Genomic DNA, 18029 nt, shown 5'->3' with positions numbered 1-18029 from the left:
GCCTTCCTGGTCTGTTTTCTCTCTTTACAGTGTTGCCCTAGGATGTTACATAAGTGTAACCATACCACACGTAGCTTTTTAAGTCAGACTTCTTTCACTTAGCATGATGCTTTTGAGAGCCCTTGAGGAGTAGTTTATTTCCTAGATGTGCCACGTTCGCCTCTTGGTGGACATTTGGATTGCTTCCAGTTTTGAATAGGGCTGCTGTAAGCATCAGCGCAGTTTCTTTCGTGGACATCGGTTTCCATGTCTCTTGGAGGAGCCAACAGGCACGGGCTTGCTGGGGTGTAAGTAACTATAAGAAACTCCCCGGCCCTTTCCCAGAGTGGCTGTAGCATTCTGCTTTGTGTTGGCCGCGTGGAAAGACCTTCCAGATCGTCATCAGCGTTGGGGATTGTTGGGAATGTGTCCTGTCCGTTTGGCTTCTCCTTTCATTTCCTCCCGAGCAAATTTCGAGGCTTCTTTATATCCAGACTAAAGATCTCGGTGTGTGGTGGGGCCGAAAACTTCCGTCCCACGCTGCTCCTTTTTCCCTGAAAGACACCTTTCCCTTCCATCGCGTGGTGTCACACCAGACTGGAAGTAACGCACGTTTCCCCCAGCGTTGGAAATGAGAAGAAGGTGTAAGTCCAGGACGAAAGTATCTCGGATGATTATTTCTAAATTGTTTCGAGCTGCTGCTTATTTTCACCATTACCATCAACGCACAATTTCTTTGCGGATTTTTGCAAGTATATGTAAGTATTGTGTGAAGCTGTTCTTGTTTTTTATATGCATTTACAGTGTTGGTAGCTATTGCCAGAGAACCCACCAGAAATATTTACTGAAAAATATTAGTGCATTCTTACTAACAGGCCGTGTGAGTTAATTGTTACTTATTACACGTGCGGCAATACGGGGCATTATCCACATCTGTAACAGGTCGTTACTGGGTGCTTTTGAATCACATGCTTTTAAATTCCCTGCAGGTCCTCCGCTCCACCAGCCCGGAGGAGCTGTAACTCTGCCTACCGTTTTCTTCTTTTCCTTCTTCATTTTAGAGATCGAGAGACTGCGAGCAGGGGGAGGGGCCGAGGGGGAGAGAGGATCTCACGCAGGGCTCCATGACCCGCGTGGACCGAGGTCGGGATCCAGGCCAAAGTCAGGAGTGGGATGCTCAACCAATTGAGTCCCCGGGCGCCCCTCTGCGTCCTGGTTTCATCCCCAGCACCCACCATCGCGCAGGGCAGTTAGGAGGCTCGGGACAGTTGTGGATTATATGAATGAGTGATTCAGCAGGTGTTCTGTGGTGCACAGATCTGGTCATACTGATTCTTGCCCATGACTTATTTATGGAAGCTTCAGGGAGAACGTGAACTGCTAGGTACTTGCCAGACTTGATTCCGTGCACGTGAACCTGTTGGTTTTTCAGAAAGTCCCATTCAGAATTCTGTGAAGCAAGAGTTCACAAATAGGGTTGTGTCTGTTCAATAACACGTTTATCTGGGGACCCCTGGGGGCATCTGTCGGTTAAGCATCTGACTCTTGCTTTCGGCTCAGGTCATGATCTCATGGTTTTTTGTGCGTGTGGGCCCCGGTCGGGCTCCGTGCTGGTAGCGTGGAGCCTGCCTTGGGATTCTCTCTCCCTCTGTCTCTGCCCCTCCTACAGCCTCAGTGTCTCTGTCTCTCAGGATAAAGGAACAAACTTACAACAACAATAATAATTTAAAAATTAAAAAAAATTTGGGGGGTACCAGGGTAGCTCATTTGGTTAAGCATCCAGCTTCGGCTGTCATGATCTCACCGTTTGTAAGGAGTTTGAGTCTTGCCCCGGGCTCTGTGCCTACAGCCCGGAGCCTGGAGCCTGCTTCAGATCTGTATCTCCCTCTCTCTCTGACCCTCCCCTGCTCATGCTGTCTGTCTCTCTCAAAAATAAATAAAAACATTAAAATAAAATTTAAATGTTTATCTGCGTATCATGCTTAAATGAAATTTCAGGATAAAAAATCACATATATATCTTAAATATCATTTACCAGGATCCTTAGCTTTTTTTTTTTTTTTTTTTTGGCGCATTTCCCTGTCTTCTCATTCAAACCACGTTTTCTGCTTCTCATTAGTACCTGCAGCAGAGGGGGCTGAGCCGGAGGTAGCGGCCTGAGCACACAGGTCACACGTGGGAGGGTTTGTGTCCTTCGGGGTAAGTGTGGTGCGCACAGGCGGCCCGTTCCCGAGTGCGTGGTACCACTGTCATGGTGTTCTTTGACAGTTTATGGAAACGGCTAAGTAGTGTTTTCATGTTTGTAATTGGAAATCACACCTAGAAATCCTTTTTTGCAGACCCTTGATTTGTTTCATTGAGAAAGGGACTTGGTGTTCTGGCCTACGTATGACAAAGCATTGGGATAATCTGTGAATATATTTTTCCTGAACATACAAGTTGTATATTTTATGTGATCGGTGACTTTTTTTTTTTCCAGTATATTTTTGGAGACTTTAGTCCTGATGAATTCAATCAGTTCTTTGTGACTCCTCGCTCTTCAGTTGAGGTAAGACAAGACATTGTTTTATTTGAGTATATGTATAGATAATTAATGGTTACGTTTTAGTTTCGATTTTTTAATTTATGCTTTTTGATAAAGAAATCCTGTGTACAGAAAAGTGCAGAGGCTAATACGAGAAGTGCCCAGACCCACCAGCCAGATCTGACCGACGCTAACTCTCTGCTGTGTGTATAGATAGCAGCCCTCACGGAGGCTGCCGCAGCCTCCCGCGCCTGCTCCCGCCCCGGCAGTCCCTGTGTCCCTCCGCATGTGGGTGTCAGCAGCTTGTCACACCGTACTGTTCCCTGTGGTGTAAATGGTAGACGGAGTCATCCTCCCCTTGACTCTGAACGAGTCTGGGATTGGGAGTGCCGACCCCAGTGCCGTTGGAAACCTGCGGTGACTTTTCATTCCCCACAACTTCGACCAGAAGCCTTACTGGTAACAGTACCAGCTGATTGGCCTGTTTTGTGTTTCATAAGTGTTACACACCGTGTCCTTGGAACACAGTAGGCTGGGGGAGAGGATGAAGCGATAGGGAAGAGAAAATTCATTTCCCGAACAGCAGTGTTCTGCCTTTATAGAAAACCACCTGCCTGAAGCGGGCCAGCTGGGTGTTCAAACCGTGTCGTTGAAGGGTCAGCTCTAGAGCCGTCGTTTTGTGGTTTGTTTATTTTAAGGTAACTTCCTTTACATTTATCCATATGTCTTGGTTTTGTTCTTGTTCTTTGATTTTAATTTCTAAACACCATCAGAACATACCACAACTCATTTACCTTCCTGTCGAGGACCCTTTAGATCTTTGGTTCTTACTATTGCAAAACGGTGGCCGTGCACGTGTTTGACGGTGTCTCCGAGATCATTCCTGGGAGTGGAGTTGCTCAGGCTGCGAGGACCAGGTGTCCGGAGTACTGGGTGCTGCTGCCCTGTTGGGGGCGGGGGGCTGACCGTCTGCGCCCCCAGCGGGCACGCGCACTGTCACATCGCAGGGAAAGAAAAGCTGCTCCTCTATCCTCACACTATAGTTGCTCAGAACTTTTGTTAAGCTGTTGGGTTGGTTACGAGCAGGTTCTCGCAGTTTTAGTTGCCAGGTTGCGGAGTGAAGAACTGCTTCATTACTGTCGTGTGGCGTTGGCGATAGAGGCTCCACTTCCGTGGGTTCCCGTCCCCCTCGTCCACGCTTTTGATTAAGGGGCTTGTCGTTTTCTTTCTGCTTACAGGACGCACAAACTTTGGATTTACATATTACAAGTATCTTGTCCTAGCACGAGGGCTTAAGAAATTTTTTTGTGTTTCTTTTATTTTGAGAGAGAGAGAGTGTGAGCCGGGGGAGGGGCAGAGAGAGGGAGACACAGTATCCGAAGGAGCTCCAGGCTCCGAGCTGTCAGCACAGAGCCAGATGCAGGGCTCGAACCCACCTACCAGATCATGCCCTGAGCGAAGCTGGGCCCTCCACCAACAGAGCCACCCAGGTGCCCCCAGCACGAGGGCTTTTAAATAAACTTGATGTGTGATGCACATTGATTTACTTATTTTTTTGCTGGGTAAGGGAAGTAAATTTTTAACTTTTCATGTCAAATGTATTGCATCTTTTTCCTTATGGTTTGTAAGTGTCTTTGAGAAATTCTTCCCTGCCCTGACGTCGCAAAGCCACTGCTTTCTTCTGAAAGTTGTAAGGTTTTTGTGTTCACTGTGGTTTGTGGTGCAGCTAAAGCGGACTTCGCTGTGTCGCTGTGTGCACGGGTGGGGCTCCGCCTCGCCCTCCCTGGGCAGCGGCGGGCTGTCCTGGCACTGGGCCGGTGGCGGCGGTGGGGAGCTGTCCCAGCACTGGGCCGGCGGTGGCGTGGCCCTTAGCTCTGGCCCCCCTGCTTCATCCCAGGGACAGTGCCCCGTGTCTCCACTGCTGCCGCTCCGTAACCCGTCCCCGGGCAGGGCGCTCACCCTCTTGGACTTCCTCACGGCCTTGTGGTCCTCCTTCATCTTTAACTGTTCCTTAAGAATTTGTGATCAGCACACCAAGTTCCATGAAAAATCCCGCTGGGATTTCAGTTAGAATTGTGTTAATTATAGGTTAACTTGTAGGAGAATTAACAATTTTATGGTGGGGCGCCTGGGGGGCTCAGTAGGTTAAGTCTCCAACTTCGGCTCAGGTCATGATCTCACGTTCGTGGGTTCGAGCCCCGCGTCGGGCTCTGTGCTGACAGCTCAGAGCCTGGAGCCTTCTTGCAGTTCTGTATCTCCCTCTCTCTGCCCCTTCTGCTCATGCTCTGTCTGTCTCAAAAATAAATAAAACATTAAAAAAAATTAAGAAAACAAAACCAAAACAATTTTATGGTAGTTTTCCAAAACATGATTTTGCTATATTTCTCCATTTGGGTCTTTTATGTCCATTCTTTATGTGATTAGTGATTTCTCTTTTAGTTTAATAAAACTTACTTGGAATATTTTTTCATGTTTGTATTTTAAATATGAAAACTGTTGAAATTGTATTGAAAGCAATAAAGGAGGGTGGAGTAGGTGCAAATCAAGTAACACCTTAGTTAACACTTGGGGCGCCTGGGGGCTCAGCCAGTTAAGGGTCCAACTTTGCTTCAGGTCATGATCTCACGATTCGTGGGTTCAAGCCGTGCTGTCCTGCTCTGCTGACAGCTCGGAGCCTGGAGCTGCTTCAAATTCTGTGTCTCCCTCTTGCTCTGTCCCTCCCCTGCTCACACTGTCTCTCTCTCTCTCTCTCTCTCTCAAAAATAAATAAAAATGTTAAAAACAAAAACAAAACCCAAAAACCTTAGTTAACATCGATGAGAACCAGCCAGCCACTTAGACCTCTTGAAGAATGTGCACGCACAGACCGTGTTTTGTGTGGAGGTCTTTTTATTTGGCAAAACGGAGCAGGAGATGCTGACTCCTTAGGATTGGAGCCACACGGCCAGCTTTGCATGTGGCCTTGGCATATGACCTTGGCCAGTCCTTCCCGGGTCACCTTGGTTTCTTGACCTCTAAACCCTGTTTGGAGCTGGGGAGGAAGGATTAAATGACCGCGTGTTGAAAGCAGTGCTTCAGCTGCACAGACCAGAGAACGATTTATTGGTTTCTCCTCTTTCACTTCGGGAAAAAGGAAGAAATCACCGAAGACAGGGCTGGGTCGGGATACAATCTAGAAGGAGCACAGGCCGCCTCCGCGCCGTCTCCGTCCCTGCTGTGCTCATGGGGGGCGGCGGTCAGGGTTTGGGGAGCCGAAGGGTAGGAGCCAGGAACCCTGGGCGCTAAGTTCTGTGTTGTGTTTCCTCAGGCAATAAAATGTATCTGTGCATCTTGGATTCTAGAGTAAGGCTTGGACTTTGGTGTTTCCTGACAAGAAGAACACCAGGAGAAACATGATCGGACCCCACGGTCCCTCAGTGTTGGCGGTGACGGAGGCTCTGTCCTCTGTGCCGATGGTCCGAGTGCGGAGTCCTTGCTGCCGAGTCGCAGGGGAACACGGAGGCGCCTGCCAGCACAGGGCCGCCTGTGCTCCCGCGATCCCGGTTTGAAACCATGACGAAGCCCCGCTTGTGCATTTTGCGGAAGCTTTTCTCAGGCGTGCGCCTCCGTGTGGGTTTGTGAGAGCCTGTTTGCAGGGAGGTGTCGGAGCAGAAGCGTGGGCTTTCCTGCGCTGTGAAGGGAGGGCCCGTCCCGTGTTCCCAAGCCTGAGGAGACGGGCGCCTTCGGCCCGCTGCGCGCTGGCAGGCTGGGCGGCCGCCCGCTCTCCGTGCCCCCGGGCCGGGGGAGGGGGTGCTGGTGGGAAGTCACGTCGGACTCTGCTGTGGCGACCATGGCGGCGTCGGAGCAGAGCGAGCGTGTGGCCGGACACGCAGTGCGGGGGAAGGTGTGCCGGAGGTGGTCTGTCCAAGTCACGTGCGGCCCGGGGACCCGCAGGAGGGAAGTGCCGGCTAGTTAACGCCATCGGGCCACGCGCTCTCGGTGCTGCAGTGATCATAACTCAGGAGTCCGGAGCGTTCTCAGCGTGTCGTCGCGCGGAGCACCGCTGTTCCGTGGCGTGATGTGTGACGGCCGTGGGGAGGAGTGAGGGACGGTCCCCTCGCGCTGCGGCGGCGGCGCTCGGCCCCCTGCCCGCCGAGCCTGGCACTGGCCGTCGTGTGGACTGGCGCCAGCCCTGCTCACCGAAGCGTCTGCGGCTGTTAGGAGTTTGACAGAGCATTTTTCCCTCTCCCTGGGGCCAAGAACTGAAAAAAACCCAGAGTTTGATAAAGTGTTAAACTGTGAAAACATTCTGCTTTTCTGCGGGAGCCCGTCTCCCCGAGTTCTCTGGGACGCGCCTGCGTGCAGGGCGGCCAGTGCCCTGACAGCAGGAGCCGGTCTCCGCGGCTCCCCGTCCGTGGTCTTGCGTCGAGGTGGGAACTTAAGGTGACGTGTCTTTTTTATAGAGCTGTGCTCTAACTTAGAAGCCAGCCTGGTTTAAAAATGAATTTCTCCAACTGGAAGAAGCACAGTTTATTGAAGAAGCGTGTTTTGAACCCCAGCCGTAATCACGTCCTTAGTGGTCAAAAATAAGGAGCGAACGCTCGCTGTTCTTGGGACTCCCAGAGTCTCAGTGCTGGAGGCGGCGTGCGCGTGCGCACACACACACACACACACACACACACACACGCACGCACGCTCTGATGCAGTTACGGGATAAACAAGCCCACGGTGGCACAGTCCAGGCTGCAGACACTGTGTGTGCGCGTGTGTGTGTGTGGTTACGGAGAGTTAAGACTCACTCTCAGCGCTTTGGGGTCTTCGTGGGATTTCAGAGGAGAGACTTAAGGTTCACGAGGGCCTTTTAGACAGCAGATCAAATAGCGGCAGCGCCAAAAGGATTTTACAACATTTTATTCTGTGCAACGTAATGGACACATCAAACCCTGTAAGTTTAAAGCGTATGCCGATAAGCTTATGTAGCAGGACTGCTCTTGTAGCATTAGCTACGTCGGGGCACATCATTACCATTTCTGTTCGCCGGTGGGAACAGTGAAGATCTGGCTTCTTAGCAGGCTTGGGGTCTGCAGGACGGTTTGCAGCCTGCACTCCCTGCGCCGGTGCTGGGTGCCCAGAGCTTGTCTGCCGGCTGCAGGCACACACCCGTGAACGGGTGTCCCCGCCCCCCAGCCCACAGCCTCTCAGAGCCTCCTGCTCCAGTCTTTGGCTTCTTGATTTGAGGTTTTTTGTTTTTAGATTCCAAACCTAAGGGCTATCATACAGGATTTGTTTAAAACATTACCTTCTTGGGGTGCCTGGGTGGCTCGGTTGGTTGGGTGTCCGGCTCTGTGCTCACAGCTCGAAGCCTGAGCCTGCTTTGGATTCTGTGTCTCCCTTTCTCTCTCTGCCCCTGCCCCACTCACTGTCTCAAAAATAAACATTAAAAATGTTTTTAATGTTTTTTAAAATTTATTTTTGGGAGAGAAAGAGAGAGAGAGAGAGAGAGAGAGACAGTGTGAGCAGGGGAGGGGCAGAAAGAGAGGGAGACACAGAATCTGAAGCAGCCTCCAGGCTGTCAGCACAGAGCCCAGTGCGGGGCTTGAACCCGTGAACCGCGAGATCATGACCTGAACCGAAGTCGGATGCTCCACCGACTGAGCCACGCAGGCACCCCTAAAAAATTTTTTTAACATTACCTTCTTAATCAAAGGGCTGAAATATGACTTCACAAGATGGTACTACTATTTTCAGACTAAGTTGATTTGATTTTGTATATAAGATCACCGGATTTCAGTGTTCTGCGTTGCTCACCTTGTATTCATGTGTGAGATTTTATGGTTTTGCTTTGATTTCATAATTTTATGAAAGAGAGAACTTTGAACAGTTGTTAGAGTTTCATTCTGGGGTCTATAATAAATCCACATTTACCACAGACTAAAGTAAAGGGCAGCTTATGAATGGTGGGGATTTGTTGAATTAAAGATGCATATGCTCACAGAGTGAAAAAGACACACACACACACGCACACACATTCACACATATACACACACACACACATACACACTTGTGTGCCTCTTTTGTGCCCAAACTCATCCAGCATCACTAGTTCCCACGTTTGCACTCTTCCCAGATCCGTAACTCGGAGTAAGTGTTTTAAACACCAGCAGGCTGTCCGTGTTTGCCCTGGAGTGTGCTGGGGTGGAGGTTCTGCTTCCAGGACCTGCCTCTGTCCCTTATCTTGTGTAAATCCAGCAGGATGAAAAACCAGGCACTTGAGTGCCTTACAGTTGTATAGGTGTCCGTCACCAGGGGGCAGCCTGGTGTCACCGATGGAGAACGGGAAGGTGCTCTGCATCTGGGAGCTTGATCAACCTCTCTTGTGGCTGCAGAGGAACGGGACCCCAGCGGGTCCTCAGAGGCCCCTGTTGTGCGCCTTGTGTCCGTGTCAGAGGTGAACCCGCAGTGTCCCCTGCGCGTGTTTGGTGTTTGTGCTGCAGGTGCAGGTCCAAGCGTGGCCCTTGGTGGCACCCGGGTGGGTTCTCCTGGTGCGTCCACGGGATGGGTGCCGTTTGCCCCCCTAGTGGAAGGACGCGGTGGAGACACGCATAGCTCTCTGGTCCCGAGAAGCGTTCCGTTCCTTTGGAACTGCCCTTTGGTTTCTTAGGTTCTCTGGGGGAGAGAACTTGGCTACTTGGAGTGATGAGTGTTTATCTCCCTGATCATTGGGTCGACTTTCAGGGAGTTAATTGGAGAAATAAGCTGAGGAAGCCGCTGATGCAGCAACTATCAGACAAGATGGGCCTGAGAGCTCCCGGCCTGTCCAGGAGGCCCGGGCGGTGCGGGGACACACGTGCCAGCAGAGAAGTGGTGTTTAGGGTGCCGTTGCTTTGTTCTGTCCTGTTCCTCAGGCCCCTGCTGTAGCCCTTCCGTCCTGGCCATTCTCATCCCAAATTTGTCGGTTCTAAGCGTTTCCAGTGGTTAAGTTCTGTGGAGCAGCCAGGAAGAAGACAGACGTGGGGTATTCATAACCCCGCCTTCCTGCTTTTTGCAAAGAGGTCACATACTTGCCGTTTTGCTTTCTCTCTTTACATGGAATGTGATCTCCAGCCGTTAATTCGGTTCTTCAAGGCACTGCGTTAAAAAGGAGCCGTGGCTCTCAGACTTCCCTGTGGGCCCTCCGCCCGTGGGCCTGGGCTCGGCCTCCACTGGCCGTGACACGCGGTGACGTGAGCCAGAAACGCCTGTGGGCAGTCGGAGTCCTCTGTTCGAGGACCAGGGGCCCAGGACAGGCGGCTCTGGCACCTGTGGGCAGTCTGACGTCCTGGGACACGGAGTGTTTATCGTAGCGTGTTATTGTAGTTGATTTACGTGTCTGTCGGAGTCCATTTTTATTATGTTGCCTCATTTTTGGATCTCAGTGACAGTATTTAAAACCTTTCCTGCGGTTTGAAGGTGATGTGATTTTACTGTCGGTGTATGTTACTGTGGTAAACAAATGTCATGAGAAGTTGAATGGATAAAGAGATTTAATGAAATGTTGCTTTAATGAAAAAGCATGTGTTGGGTTTTAACATTCTCTTGAATTAAAATCTGTTTTCCCATTCCCTGTGCAGCTCCCTCCCTACAACGGAGCAGTTCTGTGCGGCACCCAAGCTACCGATGAGCTACCCGATGGTAAGCCCCACACCCCCACCCCCGCCCCGCCCCGGACGCGGCCCTGCTGCCTGGGGGCCGTGCCACCCGCTCGTCCGGCCGTCTTGGCAAACCCTCCCTGCCTGCCCGCAGGGTCGCCGCCGACTGGCGCTGGATCGCCGAGCCCTTCTGGCCGACGGGCTCACGGTGTCCTGTGCGCAGAGCGTCCGGCGCTCCGGGAGCTGGCAGTTCGGTTCTGTTTCTCCTTCGCCGTTGGCAGCGGCGCAGGTCCCCACGGCCGGTGCTCTCTGTCACTGTCCTCGCGAGGCCCGTCTCCCGGTTGCGGAGGCCGCGGGGCCCGCGCTGCCGCTCCTCAGAGGAGGTGCTCTCCGCTCAGAGCCGTCCGCAGCTTACACGGACGTCCCCGTCTGTCATCCAGTGTTCTTGGGACCGGGTGACCGGTTAACTTCCTGGCCTGTTACTTGTTTGGTCTCTGTCGCCGACGCAGAGCCGGTCACCGGAGATGGCGCTTCTGGAGACGCAGTGGTTCTGTGTTGTCGAGGGACGCCGTGTTCAGGGACCGGTGGTCTGTGCACACCGCGGTGCAGTGTGGGCCATCAGAGTCCCTCTCTGGGCGCGGAGGAGCGAGCGCCGACCCCTTTCCCTGAGAGCCGGGCTCCGGTCCCCTGCCTCGTTAGCACGGGCTCCCGGTTAGAATGTACACACGAAGTTGGGAGAGTCGGTCCAGACCTCATGTGCAGGACAGTCAGAGAATGGCCGTTTGTCACGTTAGCAGCGTTCTGAGAAACCGCCAGCTCGGAGGTGGTGAGGGGAAGGCTCAGGAGGGGCTGAGGTGAAGCGAGCGGCCGCCCAGCCCGGCCCCAGCCCCCAGAGGCCCTGTTTCCTGAGTCTGTTGGATCAGTCTGGCTCCCTGTATTTTGTGCATCGTACACATGATGCAGGTGTCTGCCCGGTGCTTTAAAATGTTTTGCTCTTTTCCCTTTCCTGTTAGTCCTTTAATTCCTGTTCAGTCTGTGGCCCCGCCCTCCACCCTCGGGGCCTGGCTGGAGACTGGAGGCCCCACCGGCTACTCCCAGCGCCCAGCTCTCTCCTTCTCTCTCTCCCGCCATACCCGCCGTCTAGGCTGTTCTCTGTTCAGCTACTGCTTCTTGGCCCCTTTTCCCCATGGTCTCAAGTCCACCTTTTAATCTGCTGAAAACATGGTAGGGATCTCGCCACCTGCTCGTGCTGTTAGAGACCGGCCAGCTTACAGGCCCCTTTTTCTGTTCCCTCGTGTTCTGTGATGTCTGTCTCTCTCATGACGCTTGTCCCGCTGTCCCGTGATGGGTCCGCCCCCAGCCGTAGGCTGAGTGCAGCTGCGGGTGGCGGGGCCCTAAGCCTCGTGTCTGCGCACAGCCGCTGCACCGCGCAGTGTCTGGAGTGTTGTAAGCCCGAAGCTGGCTGTTGGACGAACGGCTCGGGGTGACCGAGCCTCCCTCCCGCCACCGCAGCTGCAGCGAGCTCTTTGCAGGGGCCCCTCTTCGCGGCGCACCTGTTACACTCTCCTTGCCCCTGGTCAGAATTGGTCACTCTCTCCTCTTCCGGAAGCATTTTTCTGTAAAGCCGTTGAGGCCTCTTGCCCTCGCCCCGCACTATCAGCTTCAGTCTGAGGTGTCTGTCTCCAGGTAAACTTAGCTCCCTGAGGCGGGGCTGGGCCTCACTAGCCACCGAACCCTCCGTGATGGTAAAAAGCACTGTGCGTGTTGCCAGCTGCTCTGTTAACTGGAGACACGAGCCGAGGAGGCCACGGAAGCAGCAGTTCTTAGACAGCGGCAGGCGCGACGGTCTCCAGGGGCCCCTGAGCAGCGCGGCCCGCGGCCCGTTCAGGAGCCATGGGTGCTGCACGGAGCAGCGCCCTGGGCAGAATGCCGTGTTGGGATGTCATTGTTGGGTTTGAGCTGGCTTCCTCCCCAGTGACCGACGCACTGCCCCAAGTGGCCTGAGCGGTTCCCCACGCACCCAGCGCATCGATTGTGCCGGGTCAAGCCCGCTTTGCAGGCGGCCTCGGGCCATAAGCCCACCCCGATTGGGCCTCGTGCTGACCCCCCTGCCGTGTGGGGCCGTGTGTCCAGGGTGGGGTGAGGGTCAGTATGGCTTCTGTTCTGGGGAAGAGGAAGAGCTGGTCTGGGTAAGACTCTGCCTTCCAGCGATGCCGTCAGACCCTGGGCAGGACAAATGGCTTGATGATAGCCATAGCATATTGAAATGGTTCCATCAATGTCATATCACGTTCTAGAATTTTCTGTGATATGATAAGATTAAGGATTGAGATGTGGAAGGCACTGTATCTGTCGGAATTAAAGTCTTGCACAAACTGCGTGATGCGGTGCACACTGATTTTATCATTTGGTTTCACAACACGCCCCAGTGTCCCTAGGGGAGGCTCCCTGTGGCGGCGCCCTTGAGGCCCCAGGGAGCAGAGGGGCCTGGACGCAGCATGGCCTGTTTACTTTTAGGTGTAGTGATAGAGAAGCTAGTTTCTTTAGTGAGTCTTCCGTGCTCAGGGACCAAAGGATTCAGATGGTCTTGGTGGTGGGTCTGTATGGAAACGGGCTGTGAGGTGTAACCACCGTTAGTATTTCAAGAGAAAGGAACTTTCTCTTGTTGGGAAGGTGTTCTCCTCTCCCGTCCCCGGGCGTGATCACAGAAAGGATGAAGAATTAGGAGACTGTTTACCTCCCTGTCATCCAGTAACGGGCACGTAACTGCCCCTCCCGGGGGCTGCCTTTTAGAAGACTTCCAAGGTGAAACGCGTCTTTTCCAACAGAGCCCAGTTCTCCTGTAGTTTGGGCTTTGTCGGAAGGACATGCTTTGGGAAGAAGTTGGCTTCTTGTGCTAGGCTCGGAGGAGTCTTCAGCTGTGCATTAAAGATGAGTTAGGAGGCACATGTCCTTCCCTTAACTTCAGACTTTAGAACAGGATCCTGCGTCAGATACAAGATGACACTGGTGCTTAATGTCTGTTGAAAGACACAGTTGATTCTAAAACTTGGCCTGATTTCAGAGGTGTGAACTATGGAAAGCGAATACCTTTCGGAATGGCGGCACATGGGGCTTGTCGCCCGTTGGCAGGAAGTATTGGAAGGTTCCAAAGAGCTTTCCTAAAAGCGTGCGGTCCTAAATGTCTTTTGGTATTTTTGGGAGTTTCTTCATCACTCGTGGAGTTAGTCCATTACGAAGTCATCGAGTGCACGTTGACATGCATTCGTGCAGCGCCACCTTCAGGCTTCAGTGACGGCTGTCAGGGGACGCGACCGGCAGACCGGTGATCGGGACGGGCACCTGTGACGCCCGCTTTACGTGGAGGATTCATTCCAGCCCAGTTCGTAGTGACACTAAGTAGGGAAGCCATAAATACAGCAATGACTTAAGTCCCTACGTTAGGTGTGGTTTTTTAAATTAAGTTGTCCAACATGCATATACCCCGGAAGATAAGCCAATAAAGTCAGATTTCACTGAGGGGTGTTTTTAGACAGGCACAATATTATTAGCTTTCTGTTTATGGTCTCATTTACATGTCTGCCTTCTGAAAGCCTCCCTTACTACCCTGTGGGTGGGGAACACATCCAGCCGTCTGTTTGCATCTCTCTCAGTTAAACACAACTTCATGGCTGCTCTTTATTCTCAGCAGATTATTTGGCACAGAAATAAAATGCCATAGCTTTGTTAATTAGAAGGAGACGTCAAGGGTTCGGTTTCAAAAAGGAAATAATCACGGAGTTTGTATAGCTGTGTTCTCCACTAATGGGCTATTTACTGATCATTTTCTTCCTAAACAGGACAAGAGTATCAGAGAATTGAGTTTGGTGTTAACGAAGTGATTGAGCCCAACGACACTTTGCCCAGAACTGCCAGCTACAGTATTTCAAGCACGCTGAATCCTCAGGCCCCTGAATTTATCCTCAGTTGCACAACTTCCACAAAGACCCCTGATGACATGGACAAGGACGCGGCCTTCAGCCCCGTGGACGGCCCTTACCCAGGCCCTGCCCTGGCCCTGGACGCCGGCTCCAGCGTGGAGGTGGAGGTTCTAGAAAATGACGGAGTCGCGGGTGGTCTTGGACAAAGGGAGCGTAAAAAGAAGAAAAAGCGCCCCCCAGGATATTACAGTTACTTGAAAGACGGCAGCGAGGGTGGCATTCCCACAGACGCCCTGGTCAACGGCCACGCCAGCCCCGCAGTCCCCAACAGCATGGGCTCCGAGGACGTGGAGTTGGCGGGCGAGGCGCCCCCCTCGGGGACACCCAGGACTTGCAGTAGCCCTCAGGACTCCATGGACTTCGGTGGTGACGCTGTGTCCGGCGGGCCTCTCCCCGGAGCTGTTGACGGGGCCTCGAGGACTGCAGGGCCGCCTGGGGGCTGCCACGGGGCCGACTCGGGAGAGCCCTGCCTCCCTGCGGAGGCCGCCGGGGACAGCCTGTTGAGGACAGCGGTGGCCCAGCCTTACGTGGCTCATACTACTGAAAACCTTGCAGTTGCTAATGGACAAATACTTGAATCCTCTGGCGAGGGCCCAGCTGCCAACGGGGTCGAGTTGCACACTGTGGACAGCCCGGACTTGGACCCCGCCAAAGCCGAGCACGCGTCCCCTGCCGCCGACGCCCCGGCCTCCGGGGCTGGTGCCGCCCCCGCCGGCCCGCCCAAGTCCTGGGCCAGCCTTTTTCACGATTCTAAGCCCTCTTGCTCCTCGCCCGTGGCTTCTGTGGAGTCTAAGCCTTCCCCTCCTGCCCCACCCCCGCTGGTCTCCGAAAAGCAGGTCGATGTCAAAGAAGGGCTTGTTCCGGTCTCAGAGGACCCCGCAGCCCTGAAGATCGCAGGTATAGTGCCAAAGCCACGGCCGAGAGTGGAGGCCGTGGGGGCTGACGGTCTCCTCGGCTGCCGGCCGTGCCCGGTGCGCTGCCAGGAGTCTCCCCAGAAGGCCTGGTCCTCAGCCTGCACTGTCACCCTCCTGGAAGGACAGGGTCCCCTGAGCACGGTGTGGGGGAGGGGACAGTCCGTGTCTCTTACCTGTCCTTCTCTGCGGACTGGGCGCGTTTCCCCTTTCCTCCCTTTTGACCCAGTAAGTGCCCATCGTGTGAGTGCGGGGGCTTGTGCCCATGTCCCAGCGGTCCCACACCGTCACTGCGGGGTCCTTGACGTGGACTCAGCTTTGCGCCGTTTCTGTTCTGTTACTTCTTAGGAGATTAGAAGGCATTTGGGGTTTTTTCTCTTTACTGCCTGCTTTGGATGGGGTACGTGGCTGTCACTCCATTGTGGGACACCAAGGTGCCTCTCGGCAGGAAAAGAAAAACTGCAGCAGTTTGGGCCAAAGTTGACGACTTGTTCTGAGGGTGCAGGCTCCAAAGTAGGGCCAGTTTACAGTTACAGCTGCTGGGAATCAGGGCCAGTTTACAGTTACGGCTGCTGGGAATCAGGGCCAGTTTACAGTTACGGCTGCTGGGAATCAGAGGTGCAGGGACTGTGTGTGTGCCTGCGAAGAAGCCCTGCCGAGGAGTCCAGCGGCCGGCGCTTCGGGGTCCTGCCCCGTTAGCCGAGTTAAGATCGGCGTCACATGGAGGCTCTGTGTGAAGTGTGCTGACGTGACCCTGGGAGCACCGACGGCGTGTGTCACCAGGCCGGGGGTCCGGGCCGCGCAGGCTGCACGATGCGTCTCCTGGTGCGAGGGGTCCGCAGCTCCGAACCACAGCCTAGGAGTCATCTTAGTGGCTAGAGTTTTCTTAAAATGAGAAGGTACTTGGTGGGCCAGTCATCTTGGGCTTTGTGTATATTTTTAAGAATTAGGTGATTTCTTTATTCTAAGCCTTATAATGTATTCATGGCAAGCGGGGAGCTCTTGGGATAAGACCGTGTAAACCTGTGTAAGGATCATTAAGTTAAAAGTTTGATTTTCAAACCCCATATGAGAAGTGCGCGGTGGGATGTTTTAAAAATTTGCATTCTGAGTTCAAAGCCAAAAAGGTGTTAAAATTTTACTTTTGTTCCTGAAAATTATTTCACAAAGGAAAACCTCCAGTCTCTGGGAAATTTTCCCCATCTTTATTTCAAATAAGGAAGAAAGTCTTCATTTTAAGTGTTTCAGAACGTTTTAATCATGTGACTTTAAATGGGGCTTGACACATGGCTCGCTGTGCCGTGCGTGTGTTACCGTCTCACCAGCCGGAACCTGTCGGGCGCCTGCGGGGGGGGGGGGGCGTCCCCTGTGCTGTGGCCGCGCTGTGGCCGCCGGCAGTCCAGCTGTTTTGACTCAAGGTGGGGTGGGTTTATTTTCTTAATCCAAGTTGGATTGGGTTAATTAAGCTATTTTAATTATCTAAGCCAAAGAACAGTTAATTTTTATTTTCCTGTTTTATTTTAAAGTTGATGTATTTTGAGAGAGAGCATGCATGTGTTGGGGAGGGGAAGAGAGGGAGGAAGAGCGAGACCCGCAAGCGGGCTCCGAGCGGTCAGCACAGACCCCGTCGTGGGGCTCCATCCCACCGACCACGAGATCACGACCTGAGCTGACGCCAGGAGTCGGACAGTTGCCACCTAAGCCACACACACCTTGTTCTGGATCATTTTTGGGTGGCTTATGAATCATATCTGTACTCCCTTTTCCTAGGGGAATGATTTCTTAAGTATTTTGTAATTCCTTTGCAAGTTTTCCAGAGTAGCAGAGGTGGTGATGATGCAGCACACGCCCAGCACGGGTTTGTAGGAGCCCCGTGTGTGGACGGGCCGGTCTGCCCACACGCGACTCGGGGGGTGTGTGGTCTTGCTGGGGTCTGTGCTGGGCCTCTGTCCTCCAGAGCTGAGTAGAGACCCCCTCGCTCTCAAAGCGCAGCTGGCCTGTACAGCCGATGGGGAGCAGCACGCTTTGGTCACTCTGCTGTCCGGCCGTGGTGACCAGGGGAGCACATGTTCCCCCGAGGGACGCAGTGAGGACGAGAAAGCACACGTGGGACGTGCTGGGCAGTTCAGGAAGTGGCAGCAAGCAGGTCCCATCACAATATGGGTCCCAGGTCGGCTTCTGGGCCTCAAGAATCAATGAATGTTCTCTGCCCTGCGTTTTCATCGACTTTAAAAGGTAATATGACCTCTACATCCTAATTGTAGGAAAACAAAATGTGATGCATCAAATACGTGTAAAAGTCCTCCTCCCTCGTATCGACTTAAAGTTTACAGTAGTGCAGGCACTGCCTCCGTCTGTGAGCCACCGGCTGGGTCCTCAAGTACCAGCAAGCCCATTAACCACTCGGGTTCTCCGGGTGCCGGCAGATCTCGTCAGGAAGTGGAATTTTAATCCAGCCATTTAATGTTGCCGCTGGTACAGAAGTGAAGGCCCCAGTGTCACCCTGGGACCTTGTGTGTGGCATGGAGTCATTCTGGGCCCTTCTGCTTGGGGTGTGGGGGGTGCAGGGCAGGGCTGGCTTCCCAGAGCTGCTGTCTCAGGACGTCCGGGGAGTCAGTTACAGGGAGGTGGGGGCGGGGTCTGTTGTGAACAGTTAACTTGGGATTATTTGCCCTGAAGGAAGGCACAGTAGCGAACCCACAGTGGTGATTTTGATTCACAGACCTGTCCTCACGTTCCACCGGCCTTTTGTCCCTGGGCTCTGCAGTCCTGGTTTCAATTCGTTTGACCTCAGTAATAATTACAGCCCTCTCGTTGGACTAGGGGTAGGAACACGATAGTGAATGGAATCGTGGGTTGGTGATGTTATAAAAGGAACTTAATTAAATAGAGTGGAAGAGTTACACAGAAGCCGTATTCATACTGGCTTGTCCACAGGTCAAGAATAATTGACTTGAATTATAGCGGCAGGATTCACTGACTGTAACAGGATTCAGTGACAGGGACGGATGGCCGTTTGTAGGAACTA

At 53.1% G+C, this 18029-nt stretch overlaps 1 protein-coding gene across 1 annotated transcript in view; it reads left to right on the top strand.

Moving 5' to 3' along the window:
• Positions 1–659: 659 nt before the first annotated feature.
• The window catches only part of USP10 (ubiquitin specific peptidase 10), a gene marked incomplete at its 5' end in the record, with an annotated part of 37030 nt that continues 19660 nt past the window's right edge, over positions 660–18029 (top strand). Inside the window, 4 exons of the mRNA XM_029925859.1 lie at positions 660–737; positions 2459–2527; positions 10093–10153; positions 13950–14987. Of these exons, the coding sequence (XP_029781719.1) occupies positions 660–737; positions 2459–2527; positions 10093–10153; positions 13950–14987 (1246 nt within the window). The remainder of the gene's footprint in view (positions 738–2458; positions 2528–10092; positions 10154–13949; positions 14988–18029) is intronic.

The sequence above is a fragment of the Suricata suricatta genome, chromosome 16, assembly GCF_006229205.1.
Source record: "Suricata suricatta isolate VVHF042 chromosome 16, meerkat_22Aug2017_6uvM2_HiC, whole genome shotgun sequence".
NCBI lineage: Eukaryota > Metazoa > Chordata > Mammalia > Carnivora > Herpestidae > Suricata > Suricata suricatta.
Note: the sequence above shows the minus strand (reverse complement) of the source record. Positions and strands in the feature narration are given on the sequence as shown.